Source organism: Pan troglodytes, chromosome 19, assembly GCF_028858775.2.
Source record: "Pan troglodytes isolate AG18354 chromosome 19, NHGRI_mPanTro3-v2.0_pri, whole genome shotgun sequence".
Lineage (NCBI taxonomy): Eukaryota > Metazoa > Chordata > Mammalia > Primates > Hominidae > Pan > Pan troglodytes.
The window spans coordinates 58,791,648-58,810,106 of NC_072417.2; the positions used below are offsets into that span (position 1 = coordinate 58,791,648).

An 18,459-nucleotide genomic window follows, 5' to 3' on the forward strand; every position below is an offset into this window, starting at 1 on the left:
AAATTCTATGCGGTACAATCCATATCGACTATAGCATGTAGACACCAGATAGCTGGGTGATTAATCATCATAATTGTTATGGGGTGAATTGTGTCCCCCCAAAATATACATCGAAGAAATAACCTCCTGGACTTGTGAATGTGACCTTATTTGGAAATAGGGTCTTTGTAGATGTAATCAAGTCACAATGAAGTCACTAGTGTGGACCCTAATCTATTATGACTGGTGGCCTTATAAGAAGCGGAAAGGGCCAGGCGCGGCGGCTCACGCCTGTAATCCCAGCACTTTGGGAGGCCGAGGCAGGCAGATCATGAGGTCAAGAGATTGAGACCATCCTGGCCAACATGGTGAAACTATCTCTACTAAAAATACAAAAATTTTCTGGGTGTGGTGGCGCACGCCGGTAATCCCAGCTACTTGGGAGACTGAGTCAGGAGAATTGCTTGAACCCGGGAGGCAGAGGTTGCAGTGAGCCGAGATTTCGCCACTGCACTCCAGCCTGTCGACACAGCGAGACTCCGTCTCAAAAAAAAAAAGAAAAAGAAAGAAGTGGAAAGGCAGAGACTCACAGAGGGACACAGAAGACAGCCAGACAGCCATGTGAAGATGTGAAAATGGAGACAGACCCTGGAGTTATGCTGCCACAAAGCAAAAGACACCAGGGGGTACCAGAAGCTGGAAGCGGCAAGGAAGCATCCTTCCCTAGAGCCTCTGGAGGGAGCACGGCCCTGCTGACACCTTAATTTCAGCTTTCAGCCTCCACGACTGTGAGAAAACAGATTTCTGTTGTTTTAAGCCACTCCATTGTAGTACTTTCTTAGAACAGCTCTAGGAAACAAATACAGCAACCATAACCAATCAGCTTCCATTGGTTTAGCATTTACTCTGTGTCTTACACAGCCTTCTGAGAAAGGTATTACGACGACCATTTTGCAGATGAGGAAACCAAGGCTCAGAGGAATAAGACAACATGTCAGAGGCCACACACACAAACCTGAAGTTGAATCCAGGGATGTCTGACTCCAGAGCCTGTGTTAATTAGTCCATCTCCATCATTGCTCCAGTTCTGCAAAGGGGTTCATTCAGAACCGCTTTACAGAACTAACTTATTTTCCGTAAAAGCATCAGACTACGAGAAATTATTGTCTAGCTCTGGACCATACTGTCCTACGAGGTGGCCACTGGCCATGAGTGACTCCCAAGTACTTGAAATGTGGCTGGTGGGACTGAGAGACTGAATTTTTAATTGCATTTAATTTTAATGGTCTTAAAATTCAAGTGTAGAAAATAGGACTTGTTTTATTAATTGGAAAACTTCTAAAGATTGTTGGAACAACTTGGGTATATGAATCAATCAGTTTTATGGAATCTCAATACAAATGTTTTTGATGAAAATTTGGCATCTGAATTGAGATGAGCTATAAGTTTAAAAAATATTCACCAGATTTCAAAGGCTTAGTATAAAAGTACAAAATATCTTAGTAATAATTTTATAACAACTGCATATTGAGATAATATTTTGGCTGTATTGGCTTAAAGAAAATATCTTGCTAAAATTAATTTTATCCATTTTTTTGAAACGGAGTTTTACTCTTGCCATCCAGGCTGGAGCGCAAAGCGATCTCAGCTCTCTTCAACCTCCACCTCCCAGGTTCAACCAATTCTCCAGCCTCAGCCTCCCAAGGAGCTGGGATTACAGGTGTGTGCCACCACACCCGGCTAATTTTGTACTTTTAGTTGAGACGGGGTTTCACCATGTTGGCCAGGCTGGTCTTGAACTCCTGACCTCAGGTGATCCGCCCACCTTGGCCTCCCAAAGTGCTGGAATTACAGACGTGAGCCACCGTGCCCAGTCAATTTTATCCATTTTTAAAACATTTTTTAATGCAGCTACAGAAAATTTAAAATTACTTAAGCGGTTTGCATTATATTTCTTTTGGATGGTGCTACTTTAAAGTGTGTCTATTCATTTGTGTCTTATGTAGCCCAGGAAAACGGATGGTTTCCACTTCTCTGCATTTATTTAATCATTCTTAGGCATTTTGTAACTTTGTAATTTGGGTTTCTGTTGTGAATGGAGTACCCCCTTATTTCTTCCCCAGTATATTATTTCCCTTCTCATTCACCAGATTGGGCCCAGAATGACAAATAAAATCAAATAAAAATCAAATTACAACTTTATTATTTGGATCAGAGATTGGCAAACTACAGCTTGCGGGCCCAATGTGGCCCACCATCTGTTTTTGTCAATAAAGTTTTATTGGAACTCAGCCGTGTCCATTCACTTATACTGTGACTGGCTTTGGCAGAGTTGAGTAGTTGCTACAGAGTCTGGCCTACAAAGTCTAAGTGGCCCTCATAATTGTTATGGAGTGAACTGTGTCCCTCCAAAGTAAAATATATACTGAAGAACTAATCTCCTGGACTTGTGAATGTGATCTTTTTTGGAAATAGGGTCTTTGTAGATGTAATCAAGTTAAGATGGAGTTACTAGTATGGGCCCTAACCAATATAACTGGTGCTCTTGTAAGAAGCAGAGAGACAGGGACTCACAAGGGGAAGACAGCCATGTGAAGATGGGAAGATGGTGATATTTACTAAGTGGCCCTTTGCAGAAAAAGTGGGACAACTCTTGATTTAGATACAGTCCTAAAGTTGGTTAAAACAATACAGGCTCTGAAAAAGAAGTTAGAAAACTATCTTTGAGAAATGGTAGCATTAATGGAATGAGCCTAGAATTTCCTGAGATGACTCCTTTGAAGGGGACAGCAAGTATATAAATAATTAAGTTCTAGGTTTTAGTTATAAAGTAAAACTACTTGGACGGATATCGAGGGAATCATGCTAAATGAGCACACCAATCCCACATGGTTATATACTGTATAATTCCGTTTATGTAACATCCTTGAGATGACAGCAAATTATACAAATGGAGAATGGATTCGTGGTTGGTAGGTATTGGGAACTGGGTAAGGGAAGATGTTGTTGTGGTTATAGAAGGCCAACATGAGAAGTCCTTGTAATGGTGGAACTTTCTGGATTGTATCAATGACAATTTCCCAGATGTGTTATTGTACTATAGTATTGCAAGATGTTACCATTGTGGAAAACTGGGTACAAGGGATATCTCTGTATTATTTCTTAAAACTGCATATGAATTGTTGTCTCAAAATAAACAATTTTAATAAAAAAAAAGGAGAAAGCCAATCATATTACTTTACTCTTATACTTCTTTGTGCTACTAAACATCTATAAAATGCAATAAACATGGGAGATCATAAACAAGATTCATCTTATGTAGATGCTATTCCTCACATGGCGCTGAAACCTGTCATGGGTGTTCACTCAACTGCCTGCATGGAGTGCAGGCCTGGACTCTGGAGCAAGCTGGTGTTGCCTCACCCAGCATTCCCTGCCAGGCATTGTGTCAGGATCTGTGAATTGCAGGCATAGTACCTACTGAAAGAACCTTATAGTTTGTGATCTTTTCAACACTCATAGAATCCCAGCTAAACTAAGCTGCATGATGTGGAATGAAAATAGGCTCTGCCATCAGACAGACCAAAAATTGCGTCCTGGGCTTCTGGTAAGCGTGGGACCTGTTTCCTCCTATGTTAAATGGGAACAAAAAATACCTATTGCCCAGGTGGATAGAGAATTAAATAAGGTAATGCATTTCCAAGGCACTCAATAGATAAGAGCTGTTATTAACTGCTGAGCATCCCAGGCTGAAATGCATTCCTGCTTTGAGTCTGAGTTAGGATTCAGATACCTGAATACAGCACTGGCACCTGCTGTTTTATGGAAATGCTGTGGCAGCCTCTCCACATCAACCCCAGGGACTCACTGAGGAGGCCATGTTCCAGCCTTAAGCCCTGGTAGGTGAAAAGCAGCTCAGCTGACTCAGGGGAGCTCACGGGAACTTCCTGTTTCCTCACACCCTGGAGGCAGAGCCCTCATACACCAGCATGCACCTGCTTCTTCTCTGCAGGCCCAGGAAAGATGAGCTCACTGTGGGGACGCAAGGAAAGGGATGCGCCTATGTTTAACACAGCTCCATGCTTGAACTCCAACAGAGAGCCCTGCTGACTTCATGGGGACCAGTGTCAGAGGCAAACTCTGAGAGATGAGAGCTTGGCTTTTTTCTAGGGGTTAATACTGACCTTGACAGCTCCCCACGCCTGATGGGAGAGGAACTCCACGGGGCTGGCGGTGCCCGTCTGCACTGGAGATCGAAGCAGGAAATCCAACTCCACTGCACTGACTTCTCGGTTCATGAGGAGAATCTGCAATGTGGAGAAATGATACTGCATTTCTTTAGCTTATAGCCAGAGTCCTAGAAATCTTAGAGGTTGTCACTCAGTATAATTATTACTGCCTCTAATACTAGTTTGCCCATCAATTTTGGTTGTTTAATGAGGGTAGAGTGGAAGGAAGTGTATATTCACACACATTACTACTGTGTCCCTCTATTTTCACCCCAAATATGAGAGTGACTGAACTGCACACAGCGAGTGACTATATCTTGGTTAATAAGCATTTATTACATATCAATCATAAATGCCATGGAGTATGTTTCTGCAATCTAATTGAGCAGATGACACATACAAATGACATGATCCGAGGAGAATGTCAAAATGACGTATGGATATACGGCAGCTAGAAATGCAGATAGGAATCCATAATGCTAAAGGAGTTACAGAGTAGAGGAGTTACCAGCAAGTGAGGGGCAGGAAGAAACTAATTTGACTAAACTTTCTATAAGTAGTTTATTTTATTTTCTTTAAGTTCTGGGATACATGTGCAGAACGTGCAGGTTTGTTACATAGATGTACATGGGCCATGGTGGTTTGTTGCACCTGTCAACCTGTCATCTAGGTTTGAAGCCCTGCATGCCTTAGGTATTTGTCCTAATGCTCTCCCTCCCCTTTCCCCTCCACCCCCCGACAGGCCCCAGTGTGTGACATTCCCTGTGTCCATGTGTTCTCGTTGTTCAACTCCCACTTATGAGTGAGAACATGTGGTGTTTGGTTTTCTGTTCCTGTGTTAGTTTGCTGAGAATGATGGTTTCCAGCTTCATCTATGTCCCTGCAAAGGACATGAACTTGTTCTTTTTTTATGGCTGCATAGTATTCCATGGTGAATATGTGCCACTTTTTCTTTATCCAGTCTACCATTGATGGGCATGTGGGTTGGTTCCAAATCTTTGCTATTGTAAATAGTGCTGCAATAAACATATGTGTGTATGTGTCTTTCCTATAAGTAGTTTTGGATTGGGTCTTGGAGAAGCTAAGAGATGGGGATATTTTCACAAAAGGGAAGACGTTCCATAGAGTAGGAAATGGAAAAAGCAGAGGCTTGAAAGGGGAATTAGTGAGCTGTGTACAGGGGAGAGAAAAGCCTTTGGCTTAGTTTGAGCTCATGATTCACACTGAGAGGTGGGGCCCACATTTTTTTGTTGTTGTTGTTGTTTGCAAAGGCCAAGCTGTCATCTGGGCTGGAGTGGGGAATATAGGGGGTGAGAGGGGTGAGGCAAAGCAACACTCACCCATGAACTCAGGCAGGCCCTGAAAGGTGAAAACAGAGTCAGCACACAAGTGATGATGGGATATCTGACTTTTGGAATTGGAAAGGGCCTTCAACCGCGGGCCAGTGGCACAATGGATAACGCATCTGACTACGGATCAGATGATTCAAGGAAAGGGCCTTCGAGATAATTAGTCTGTGCTCCCAATTTACATATTGGAAAAAATCCCAATTCTAAATGATTACAGGGACATGTAAAAGGAAGTAAATTAGGCCGGATGCAATGGCTCATGCCTGTAATCCCAGCACTTTGGTAGGCCGAGGCGGGTGGATCACCTGAGGTCAGGAGTTTGAGACCAGCCTGGCCAATATGGTGAAACCCCATCTCTACTTAAAATACAAAAAAAATTCGCTGGGCCTGGTGGCGCACACCTGTAATCCCAGCTACACGGGAGCCTGAGGCAGGAGAATCACTTGAACCGGGGAGGTGGAGATTGCAGTGAGCCAGGATCACACCACTGCATTCCAGCCTGGACAACAGAATGAGACTCCATCTCAAAATAAAAAAAAGGAAGTAAATTTTCATGGTTTTTTGATGTTGAGAATAACTAGAAGACAAAGGTTTCTTCTTAAAGATGCAGCAACATCGGAAATCCCTGCTTCCCAAACCCTTGAGAACCAACGTTATTGAAAACTTTCTAAGGCCAAGGCTGCTACAGTTGTGGAAAGACCTGTGCAATTTCTTATCCCGGGGGATGGCTGCATCAGTAAACTTGCAGTCTAAAGGTAAATAAACAATGATGGATACTCTACCAAATTTCTTACAGCATTTCAAAAAGCGTCTAGTTATTGGTATGGTTTAATCTAGTTTCATCTTCAGTGCCAGTTTTGATTGATTGGTAGTGGCTGCTGGAGTGCTGTGCTGAGGAAGATCTTAGATCTTCCAGGATCAGCAAGAAAAAGTACAATGATGGATTAAGTATGTCTGCCATAAGTGGGAAATGGTGTGGGCAGATGCACACACCGTATTGGACCTTCTTGTCTGATGCCTCTATCCAAAGACAGATAGTCTGGACATGCTGTGGAAAGTGATGTTCAAAGAAGAAAGTTTCTTAACACCTGCTGTCTGGGCACTAAAAATAACCTGTTTTCTGGAAACTTCTTCAATCCACTTTTACCTGAAAGGTGAGCTGGGCAAGGTAGGTCAGCTTATCACACTCAAAGAGCCCGCGGGTGGTGTACTGGTACACAGAGAAGGTTATGCTGTCTATTAGGTTGGCCACCCGCTCCCTGAGGCTTTCGTCAGGAGCAGCCCTCTCCACAGCCTTCTGGAAGATGATACTGAAGGCCTGGGGACAGAAGACAGGAAACTGGTAAGGTACACAGCCCTCTTACTATACACTAGTGGTCTTACCTGCGAAGAATGTGATAGTTTTCCAGCCCATAGAAATTTTTTCCCAAGGCCAGGCATGGTGGCTCATGCCTGTAATCACAGTGCTTTGGGAGGCCAAGGTGGGCAGATCACCTAAGGTCGGGAGTTTGAGACCAGCCTGGCCAACATGGTGAAACACTGTTTCTACTAAAAGCACAAAAATTAGGTGTGGTGGTGCATGCCTATAATTCCAGCTACTTGGGAGGCTGAGGTGGGAGAATCGTTTGAACCTGGGAGGCAGAGTTTGCAGTGAGCCGAGATGGTGCCACTGCATTCCAGGCTGGGCGACAGAGTGACTCTGTCTCAAAAAGAAAAACAAACAAACAAAAAAACAAAGAAATGTTTTCCCAAAATATCCTGCCAAGGACAATAGTAACGAGAAAACATGCTATTATCTTTTCTTAGTTTGCTCATGTGAATTATTACATAGCTATAAGCATATATACCTCTGCAGTGATAAGACGAGTCCTTGCAAGCAGCCTCCTTTCTCATGGACCCTTCCTGCAATGCAGGGAGCGTAGCCTGCTTTGGTTACATCTTCTGAACTACACATTATGTGTATAAACTAATATAAAAATCATGTGAATCAGTTTTCCATTGTTTTAAACTTAGATATTGACTATTTAAAAAAGTAAATATTTGGAATGTTACATTTTAAATGTGATAATGAATAGAACAAACAATTAAAGAAAATAAAAACCAAGGCCAGGTGCAGTGGTTCATTCCTGTAATCTCAGCACTTCGAGAGGTAGAGCTGAGAGGATCACTTGAGGCCAGGAGTTCAAAACGAGCCTGGGCAAGATAGCGAGACCGTGTTTCTACAAAAAATTAAATTGTCCGGGCCTGGTGACACACACCTGTAGTTCTAGCTACTTGGGAAGCTGAAGTGGGAGTTTGAGGCTGCAGTGAGCTATGCTGGTGCCACTGCACTCCAGCCTGGGCAACAGAGTGAGACCCTGTCTCAAAATAACCTAAGAAACAAAACAAAACAACACAAAACAACAACAACAAAAACAACAAAAAACAGAACAAAAGAAAATACAAGCCAAGATATAATTGGAACTTTTCAATTTTGGGTTATGCAGATTTCCAGCCTTTTCTCTATTTTCCTTTTGTGGCTTCAATAAGAAAAAAAATCTTAAGTCTTTCTAACACCACCAAGTATTTGAACTTTAATGGAAACCAGGTAAGATTTGAGTCTCAATATCTCTTCATTTGCAAAGTAGGAAAATGTGAATTTCTCTCTCCCTTCCATGGTTCCAGGGTGTTTCTTGTTAACAAAGGCGTTGCAGTCTTTCTTCCTTATTTAGTTTTAATGATCTTTGCAAAATCTTCTGCCCATGTTCAACCCAATCCATTGTAATGGTTACCTTCACTTGATAGATTTTAGATAGGAAGAATAGCTCATTAGAGGCTGATAATGTCCCCCCAGCACCACAGAGAGCAATTTGGGAAGATTCCAGAACAGTTTCATAGAGACAGTGGAGAGCTTTCTCCTGGCAGTTACTATGGCTTTTCCCTAAAGCTCTCTCTTCATCAAAATAACAGTAATCAGTGAAGAATCTCTTTGTTATTTAAGTTTAAACAAAGTGATTCACAATTCAGGAAAACACGTAAAAAAAATTAAAAACCTAGGTACATTTAGCGTTTTCTTTACATTAAACTAATTTTGGCTCTCTTTTTCTTTTCTGTCCTAAAACAAGAAACAAAACCCAAAAAGCTTCTTCCTCTTACTTCTGGTGTCGGAACAGCTCTGGTGCTGGGCCTGATCCCACTTCCACAGCATCCTCCAGAAGGTCCCTTCTCCTGCCCATGGGGTCTTATCATTGACTCAAACTACCCTCATATATACTCATTGGCTTTTGTAATCTTTTTGTAGGGCCCTTATCCACTGCCTTGTATCTTTGGTATTTTTCATCTTTTTACCAGGTTATGAGCACATATAGTGGGGCCCAGGCCTTACTCACTTTCTTACATTTCCCCAAACCTAGCCCATCTCTTCACATATAGTGAGCACTAAAAAATATTTGTTGGATGGATGACTATGTCCTGCCAATGCCTAAAAGAACCTAGGCAAAGTATGAGCAACGCTCTAGACCAAGGGTATCAAACTCAATGCCTTCAGGGGCCAGGTGTTTAATACCGAATAGGGAGGCATAAGGACTGTGGCAACACTGGAGGCACATGCCAATCTAGGGGGGCAGCATCCCTTGGCTCCAGCAAAATCGTGCCACGTGGGATGTGAGCTCAGTGTTGTCAATCTTCCAAACCTTCATGAGAAGCCATAATTTGGAACTTACATAACTTCTCCTCATTTTTAAATGTTGGCAACCAATTAAAGTACTTGAAAAGGCCTCCAAGGACCAAAGAAAACAGGACAATAGGCCCTTGGGCTTCCGATTTGAGACCAATGCTGTGTTATTTTCGCCTCTGCCTATCTGATGCAAGCTTCTTTTATTTTGAGAAGTGTTATTCCCCCAGCCATGTCTCTCTGCAGAATGCACACAATACAGAAAGCTAGGCCTCCCATCAATCTGCAGGAGAACCCAGTGAGGTGTCTTTCACTCTGAGGCACCCTGTGAATGTGTCTTATTAACCTTTGCCTTGCCTTTGGCTAAATCTTGAAGAAAAATTACTTTACTGCCACTTAAGTTCCATCTTAATCATATTATAAACTTCAAAGTTCAAAACCTGGCTGTTGAAGAGTTTTTGCATGTGTAAACACACACACAAACACATTTTAATATATTCCTGCTCAAAACACTTTTGAAAGCTAGGATGAATGGTTCCTGCCACGTTGGCCTATCTGGGGTTTCCATATTCTGAGAATGCCTCTTCTTTCTCTGCCAGGAAGGGGAACTGTTAAATCCAACCCCAGACAAAAGCCAAGACCATGGAAATTACAGTGGCCCATTTTTCTTCAAAACAGAGAAGGCTTCTAAATGCATTGTGGTTTCGATATTTTTGAACACCCTTACTTCAGCTACTTATCATAAAGCAGTTAACCTGTTTTTAATGATCAGGTTGGCCAATGAACAGCTGTTTTTGCAATTCTTAATATCAGTATGGTGACCCAAACTCCATCTCCCCTACTTTAAAAATGGAGCTTCAGAACTTCCTATATCAGGACACTGTTGCTGCCAAACATCTTACAACATGGTTTTGAACACAGATTGTCATGGGCCTCATTTAATTTCTTGTTTTCAGACAGAGTCACTGTGGTAGGCTTCTGATGGGTACCTATAGTCAATTTCAACTACTCTTGGAACCAGGGAGGTGATCCTGTGGTCATTAGGCTTATCATGCCAATTTTTATGCTGTTTTAAAAGATTTTTATAATTCTTTCCTATGTTGCCTTAAACTAAATATGAGGCCAAGTATTGGGTTTCTTTTAAAAACGTAAAATATGGGGCCGGGTGCAGTGGCTCACGCCTGTAATCCCAGCATTTTGGAGGCCGAGGCAGGCGGATCACGAAGTCAGGAGATCGAGACCATCCTGGCTAACACAGTGAAACCCCGTCTCTACTAAAAATACAAAAAAAATTAGCCAGGTGTGGTGGTGGGCGCCTGTAGTCCCAGCTACTCGGGAGGCTGAGGCAGGAGAATGGCGTCAACCCGGGAGGCAGAGCTTGCAGTAAGCCGAGATCGCTCCTCTGCACTCCAGCCTGGGCAACAAAGCGAGACTCCCTCTCAAAAAAAAAAAAAAAAAAAACAACATAAAATATTATAAACACAGTTCATCCAATCTGCAGAGACTCTGAGTTAAAATAATAAGATTGGGAAATGATTAAATGCCATCTTCAATCAAATGAGCCCCAGGAACTGGAGGCCTTCTGATTTCTCATCTGCTCATCACCATCCCCGCCATCTTGGTCTTCACATGGTGGTTTAGCTGAAAGCACTCCACAGGTTCTGAAGTGTGTGTGCTCTCTCTCTCTCTCTCTGTGTGTGTGTGTGTGTGTGTGACTGTGTGTATGTGAAATCTCCATGTGTCTATATACATATGGTCTCTCTCTCCTATTTCTCTGTGTGTATATGTATGCATGTCCTCTTTGTTGGGTCAAACCAAAGAAATTTAGAAATGCTTCACTACCTCCTAATGCCTCTTCAATTGTGGTCTTTTGGTGAATGCCCTAGGGGGGAAAGATGTACTTTCAGAGATGCACTAAAAATTTATAGGTCTTTATTTTTTCATGAGTAAGATAAGTTTAGTCAGCACTTACAATTTGCTAACATCTTTGGTGGTTTTAGGAATATTTCAACAATCATAAGGCAGCAGCTTTGGGGATATTAGGGTCATAAGAAAACTAATTTAAAGTTGGTGTATTATTATTGCCTGCTTTGGACTTTAATCAATACAAGTGACACATTTGATTGTCTATTATATTTTAAGCTCTTTGGGGACAGGGATCACTTCTCAGACTTCTTCGGTATCACCTTCCACACATTCAGTAAGCATAGTACCTACCGTATCATGTGTGCCTACTGAATGAGCCAAGACTTGCTGTGGTGTCCTGTTCTATTCCAGTCAAAATTACCCGTGAGTCATGTAAGACCCAATTAAAGAGATGAGGATGGTAAGAGATGTCTGAAGGTAACATAGCTGCTCTCCTGGCTTTGATCTTACAGACCTGCCATAGCTAATGATCTTACATGGATAAGCTCTCACAGAGAGCTGCATTGGCAATATTACACTGCTTTATTATAATCAGGCAAGAAACTCCAGGTGTAAGTCACCTTGAGAGAAAACTGGTACATTGGATGGATCTTGCTGAGGTCGTTCATGATGAAGTAGAGCAGTGAGGCCCTGGCAGCTGCTGGCCGGTAGTGCTCTCGGGCCTCGTTGATTTTCACTTCAGTCACCTTGGCCTCCTGGACCTGTTGGAAAAATAAACAGCAGCCCACTGTTCCAACCAACCTGGGCTTCCTGAGAATCAACTTGGCCCCTCTGTGTGAGTAGACATGTGTCTGCTTAGGGGATGGAGTGAAGAGGGATGGGGATGATAGTAGAAAGTTGAAAAGCTACTATGGTATTCCTTCCTAGAACTTGGATGAGAAAGGAGATGGTAAACTTCTAGTGCTTTTGGAGGGTGAGGTGTCAGCTCTTCCAGTTGGGAAGCGTGAGCCATGAAAGCCTCCACACTCCATCTCTAATGAGAAAGATTTCAGGGAAATGCAAAAAAAAAAAAAAAAAAAAAAAAAAAAAAAGACTCAAAAATGAACTAGAATGCCAAGCAGTGGAAATCCAGGGAAAGAAACATAACATAGTATAGTCTTCTTTTTTCTTAATTTTTATGAAATAGTTCATATGTAATTTCACAAAGATATCTTTCAATGGAATATTCTATTTTCAGAAAATTTTTGTTTGTTTGTTTGTTTGAGACAAAGTCTCGCTCTTGTCCCCAGGCTGGAGTCCAATGGCACGATCTTGGCTCACTGCAACCTCCGCCTCCTGGGTTCAAGCGATTCTCCCGCCTCAGCCTCCCCAGTAGCTGGGATTACAGGCACCTGCCACCACGCCCGACTAATTTTTGTTATTTTTAGTAGAGAAGGGGTTTCACCATGTTGGCCAGGCTGGTCTCGAACTCCTGACCTCAGGTGATCCACCTGCCTCAGCCTCCCAAAGTGCTGGGATTATAGGCGTGAGCCACCGCGCCCAGCCAGAAAATTGTTTATGACAGGTAAAAATAAGAAAGGAGACCTCAGGATCAGGAAGACAGATTTCTGTTAAGACTATGCCTCTAAAAGCAAACCTCAATATGCTCTGCCCTTATGCTCCAAAATAGAGGAAAGTTGCTGATAATTTGTGGGAGCACCACAGGAAAAGGCAATGATCCTTATTGAAGATGTTCTCATAATAAACAATTACAAACTGCAGGAGTATTACAAAAGGGAACAATCAGAAGGCCCCTTTCCAAAACAAAACAAAACTAAACTAAAAACACCCAGAAGGATTAGCATCTCATGAACTGAGAATGACTGAACAAACTCACCATTAACAAAGTATGTTTTAGAGCAGTGGACACAAAAGGAAGCATAAAATATGGACATTATGAAAAAGAACAGGCATATCTGGAAAAGAACTAGCTAGAACTTCTAAAAATAAGAGTATAGTTATTTAAATTTAAAAAGTGTTCGGTTTAAATAATAGACTGGAGTTGAAAAGAAAATCAGCAAACTAAAAGAGAAATCTCAGGAAATTGTTACAAAAGCAACTCAGAAAGAAACAGAGATGGAAAATATGTGAAAGAGGTTTATGATCTTTGATGCCCATCAGAACGTAGCCCAATTTTCCCAGCATGGTTTACACAGCCCTATACAATGGAAACTCAGGCCACCTTTCATGCCTTATTGCCAGTGACCACTTCCAGCTCCCACCCCCTCTATGTTCCAGTTACACTCAAGGGAAGCACCTCCTCCCTCTCACCCAATGTGGGTTGAGTGTTCCTCCTTTGTGTGTTCACTGATCCCTGTGCTTTCTTGGCCTCAGCCCTCAGCCCTGTTTTGTAACTGCCTGTTTACTTGTCTTTCTCCCTTAGAGGGCCAGGCCCTAAAAGCCTAGGATTATAGCAAATTTCTTGCTGTATCTCCAACTTTCATCATGGATCTTAGAATACAGTGGCCTTCAAGTAAGTGTTCATGAGATGAATAAATGAGAAAGAGAGAGAAGACAAAAAGAAACGGAACAACAAAAGGAAAAAGAAAGCTTCATACAACCCTCGGCACACAGCAGGTACTCAATAAGTGTTCATTGATTTTAAAGAAAAAGATAAAAAAAAAACAGATGAAGAGGTGGGGAGAAGAGATCAGTATGTTGCATCCCATCCTCTGACCTACTCTCTTGATGTAAGTTGGGTCTGTCTCCCCAGCTCTCTTATCCAGGGCAGTGGCAGCTCTACCGTAATTACTTTACAAACTCTCATGCCCCCAACCAGAGATATGGAGGCCATAGGTAACTGATAGTGGAACCTGGTGGTCACATCCCTGCTGTTGACCCAATGTTTGGCTGACTCTTCCTCCTTTCAATCTCATCACTCCAACCTCAGCTGTCCATCACCCCAGAGTGGGTATGACCTGGTTTATCTGTCTTACCCATCATTGCTTTTCATATTTCCTACCTTGTCTCTACCTAGAATGAAGTCTTTCATATTTGGAGAAATCCCAATAATCTGGCAATAAGCATCTTCCCTCAAAGGTATATTGTTCCTGGACACTGTTACAGATATGCTCTGTCCTGCTCAGGGCCAATATCTCCAATGCTCTTCTGATGCAAGCGTGAGACTGAGACTGCAAAAGGCCTTGTTGGAGGTTTGGTGGTATGCTGGAACAGAGCAGGGGTTGGGCCCCTTTCCCATCACACCCCGTCTTCTAGTCCTCACGGGGGGACCGAGGGCCTTCCAAACATTATAAAATAAAGGAAGCTACACACAGTAGGGCACTGTGTCATCACTTCCCAGGATGATACAGTTTTTGAGAGCTGAGTTTCCTAGGAAGTTATTGAGGTTTTCTTATTAAGATCAGACTTGTGAGATTCTGCGGTCCGGTGGGTTTTGTCAGGATGCAATCATGCCCAAACCAGTTGGCTTTTCCAGCAGTGCGATTCCTTAGCTTCAGGGCAATTCCACACACTATCTGAGGTATCCATTTTGAGCTACCATTCCCTGCACAGAATACCAGGCCCCGCAAAGGCTTAAGTGTTCATCAACTGTGGATGGAGTTAAGACATCAAAAGTATTTTCCAGAAGGTGGGAACTACATAATACAAGATATATGGGGTAGTCACTTCAGGAGTCCTGCCTAGGTAGACTTTCTAGAAGAACCTTGCTAAGACAGAAAAGCCATGTGTTACTTTGACATTTTTCTAAAAGTCAGACTCATTGTCTAAGAGGAGAGAAAATTGTAGGAGGACCCCAGCCTAGGCTGCCTTCCCAGACTAGCCAGAGGAGTTTTACCTTTTTCTCAACTTCGGCAGCAGTCTGCTTGGTGATCTCTAGGTTTTCCACCAGCGCTGTTTCTCCCAGGAAGTTCCCAGAGGCGGAGGAGAGGCGAGAGAGAAGACTGTCTTCCAACGTTTTCAGGGTAATTTTGAATCCATTCTGCTGCTTTGTGAGATCGGACTGCAAATATCAAGCAAGAGACAGTCAGGTGCAGATGCCCAGGGCATCCTGCTCTAAGGATGTGTCTGAATAGGGCGAGAGTCCCTTGCCTTAAAGATAGTAAACTGGAGGCAGAATGGCAAAGAGCTTCAGACCATGAGCAGGAGACAAGGAGTCAAATTGGTGCCCAACTGTACAATATTCTGGGCACATGATCTTGAGCCAGTTTACCCTCTTTACTCTTCTGTAATCCCAGTCCCAACTTGTAGGATTTCTGTGCTATGCTTAATGCACAATGGGCAACACACTGCATTATCAGTGTTCACTAAATGGAGCTTATTTATGTAACTAGAGGGTTAGGGTCCAGTTTTAGTTCTCTGGAGAGTTCTCTCTATTACCAATTTACTTTAATGAACAACTCTCCTATGGCTTACTTAAAAAAAAACCCAGCAGAATCTGTCTTCCAGTTTTAAACTGTGTAAAACCATGGCAGACTGTGTAAAAGCTTCCTCGAGGCTGGAGTGGGGTGCTGGTATCCAAGTGGATCTCATCTCTTCCTCTCTTTATGCTCCATATCCTAAAGCACTAACTTCAGGCAGCTGTAGTGTCTTTGCCCTTGTACAGCCTTTGGATCCGTGGGAAGAACAACCTTCCTGTTGAAGGTTCCAACCACAGCCACCCTGACCTTTCTTGTTTCTTAAAACCACATATCTTGATCCTGCCTTAAGACCAGGATTTGCTGTTCTCTGTGCTGGGAATGCTCTATGCCCAGAGGCTTTACAATTATTTAGGAATTAGCTCAGATGCCAACTCCTCACCGAATCTTTTTCTGACCACCACTGTTTAAATTTGCCCTCTGGCTTTCCAGTATTACCCTGTTTTATTTTCTTAAAAATTCTTTTCACTATCTGAATGGCATTGTTCATTTGTTTACGTTGCTGTTTTCTGTGTTCCTCCACTAGAGTGTAGATTCCATGAAGGCTGGGACATGGTTTTCTTTGTTCACTGCTGAATCCTCCATACCTCAAATCCTGCCTGTTACAGAGGTGGTGCTCCCTAGGTATCTGTTCAATGAATGAATGATTGCAGGAAGCGGAGTCCCAGGGAGCCCTGAACTCAATCTCTCATGCACTGGAATTCCACCTACCGACCCCGCCATATTGTATAATCTAAGCACATTTAAAGAGAGGACAAAAAGCACGTTATCTGCTGTGGATTGAATTGTGTTGTCCTAAAAGTCCTATGTTGAAGCCTTAACTCCCCACGTGACTATATTGGAGATGTGGCCTTTAAGGAGGTAATTAAGGTTAAATGAGGTCATCAGGGTGGAGCCATGGCTTTCTTTATGTGCAAAGAAGAGGTCATGTGAGGTCACAGTGAGAAGGCCGCTGCCTCCAAGGCAGGAAAAGAGGCCTCACCAAAAACCAACATGATCGCAGACTTCCAACTTCCAGAATTATAGGAGAACAAATATGTGTTATTTAAGCCACCCTGTCTATGGTATTTTGTTATGGCAGCCCAAGCTGACTAAGACATGACCCTAACATTGTTGGACCTAGTTCTGTTACCCTTGTAGAATTTCATTCTGCTTAGTTCTGGCACGTGGACCTGTGTGATCAGCAGCACTCATGTTCATGCCAGGCTCTGCTCTTGGTCATAGGAGTGTCCAGTCTCCAAGCTGTTTTTTTTTTTTTTCTTTTTTTTGAGACAGAACCTCGCCCTATTTCCAGGCTGGAGTGCAGTGGCACGATCTTGGCTCACTGCAACCTCTGTCTCCCGGGTTCAAGAGATTCTCCTGCCTCAGCTTCCTGAGTAGCTAGGACTACAGGCTAGCGCCACCATGCCCAGTTAATTTTAATTTTTATTTTTTTAGTAGAGATGGGGTTTCACCATGTTGGCCAGGCTGGTCTCGAACTACTAACCTCATGATCCGCCCACCTTGGCCTCCCAAAGTGCTCAGATTATAGGCATGAGCCACCATGCCCAGCCTTCAAACTGTTTTTGCTTCTGTTCTTCAGCTCACCCATCCTTCTTTCCCCAGTATGGTATTCCCAGGTTGCTACATGGGGTCAGCAGTCTTCCAGAGTCTAGCAGAACCCACCTGACTCAATCCAGGAAAAACAGCCCCCCTCTGCAACCTCTCCCAGAGTGGAGTACACTGCAGGCTCTAGTGGCAGAACATTTTCTCCCTTCTGTCCTCACCTTCAGCTGCTCCAAGTCTGGCCTCTCCATGCTGACCACAGCGGCCAGCAACTGGTCCTCCAGGCCATCCCTGGTCACGGTGAAGTTGATCAGGGTGGCCTGAGCCTGCAGCTCGGGCTGGTAGTGAGGATTAGCCAGCTTGGTGTGGAGGATGAGCCGGAACTTGGGATTGTATTCACATTCTTTGTCTCCAATTTTAATGAATCTGGAACATAAAGGCTCACGTGAAGGAAAGGTGCCTTCCTGCAAAATTTGGTTGGAGTCAGAATTTGAGATTTTTTTCAAACAATATTGCTATATTCAGATGGATTCCTCCTGAGTATGTCTAGGATGAGCCCTGGGATTCTTTTTTGCACTAATGTTGGGAACAGGTGTGGAGGGGGATAGATGTTTTCCCATGGCCACCATGTTTGGTTCTGTACTGTGCAACTCTAGGAAGAGCCATGCCTGTTGTGTCAATGTAGATTAGTACATTATGAACAATTTCCAGCAGATGGCAGTGAAGTGTCTGGAGGAAGGTGAACCACCTTGCAGTTTCCACAAAGGTGCTTTATACGCCAGCAATAGGGCTTACTTTTCCTCATGGCTGACATGGGAATGACATCTATGGGTGAAAATGATTAACCAAGTAAACGAGCACAACTTGAGGACAGTAAAGGCAACGATGGCCCCAGCAGTGGGTGAGGCTCCTGAGTCAAGCACCCCTTCATGATAATTACTCTGCCCTTCATACGAACCCATTGCCCGTCTCCTTCCTCTCTTTTCCTCTCCACACCACCCCCTGCTTTGCCTTGTGCTTGCTAAGCCCTCATCATGAGCCAGCACTCAAAGCAGCAGAGACTCATTAAATTGACAAGGAACCGAGTTGTCAGAATTCAGATGACTGGCTTGTATAAGATGCTCGTACTTAAAAGTCAGTCTGCTTTTTGACTGATTTCCTTCTCAAGTTTCTTCAAAATTGTGCACTGTGGCCATTTAGAAGGAAGTCAATTGGGACACTGGCTGATGGAAGCAAAGTTTCTCCAGGAAACTTTCTCTAGGAAACAAAGGCCACTAAATAGACCTCTGCTGGAAGAAAGAAAGGTGGATGTGCTGCAGGGAGCTACTTGACATGAACTGAAGAGAGGAAATTCTAGGAAGAGCAGACCTCTTCATGATTCTAACCAGGGCCATGAACCAGCTCCCCCCGAAGGGTCAGCAACA

The 18,459-nt window shown here is 43.2% G+C and overlaps 1 protein-coding gene across 7 annotated transcripts in view; it reads right to left on the bottom strand.

The window, feature by feature from the left end:
• Positions 1–18,459, bottom strand: part of DNAH9 (dynein axonemal heavy chain 9) — a 377,141-nt gene that overhangs the window by 72,432 nt on the left and 286,250 nt on the right. For 5 of the 7 annotated variants that reach the window (XM_063799007.1, XM_016932363.4, XM_063799008.1 and 2 more), the window contains 5 exons: positions 17,257–17,461; positions 14,911–15,075; positions 11,696–11,836; positions 6,705–6,875; positions 4,164–4,286 (listed from right to left, as the gene is read on the bottom strand). In XM_063799007.1, coding sequence (XP_063655077.1) covers positions 4,164–4,286; positions 6,705–6,875; positions 11,696–11,836; positions 14,911–15,075; positions 17,257–17,461 — 805 coding nt within the window. Of the gene's footprint in view, positions 1–4,163; positions 4,287–6,704; positions 6,876–11,695; positions 11,837–14,076; positions 14,405–14,910; positions 15,076–16,077; positions 16,367–17,256; positions 17,462–18,459 lie in introns of those variants that run through there. The other 2 variants (XM_063799010.1, XM_016932368.3) reach the window with 2 other exon arrangements.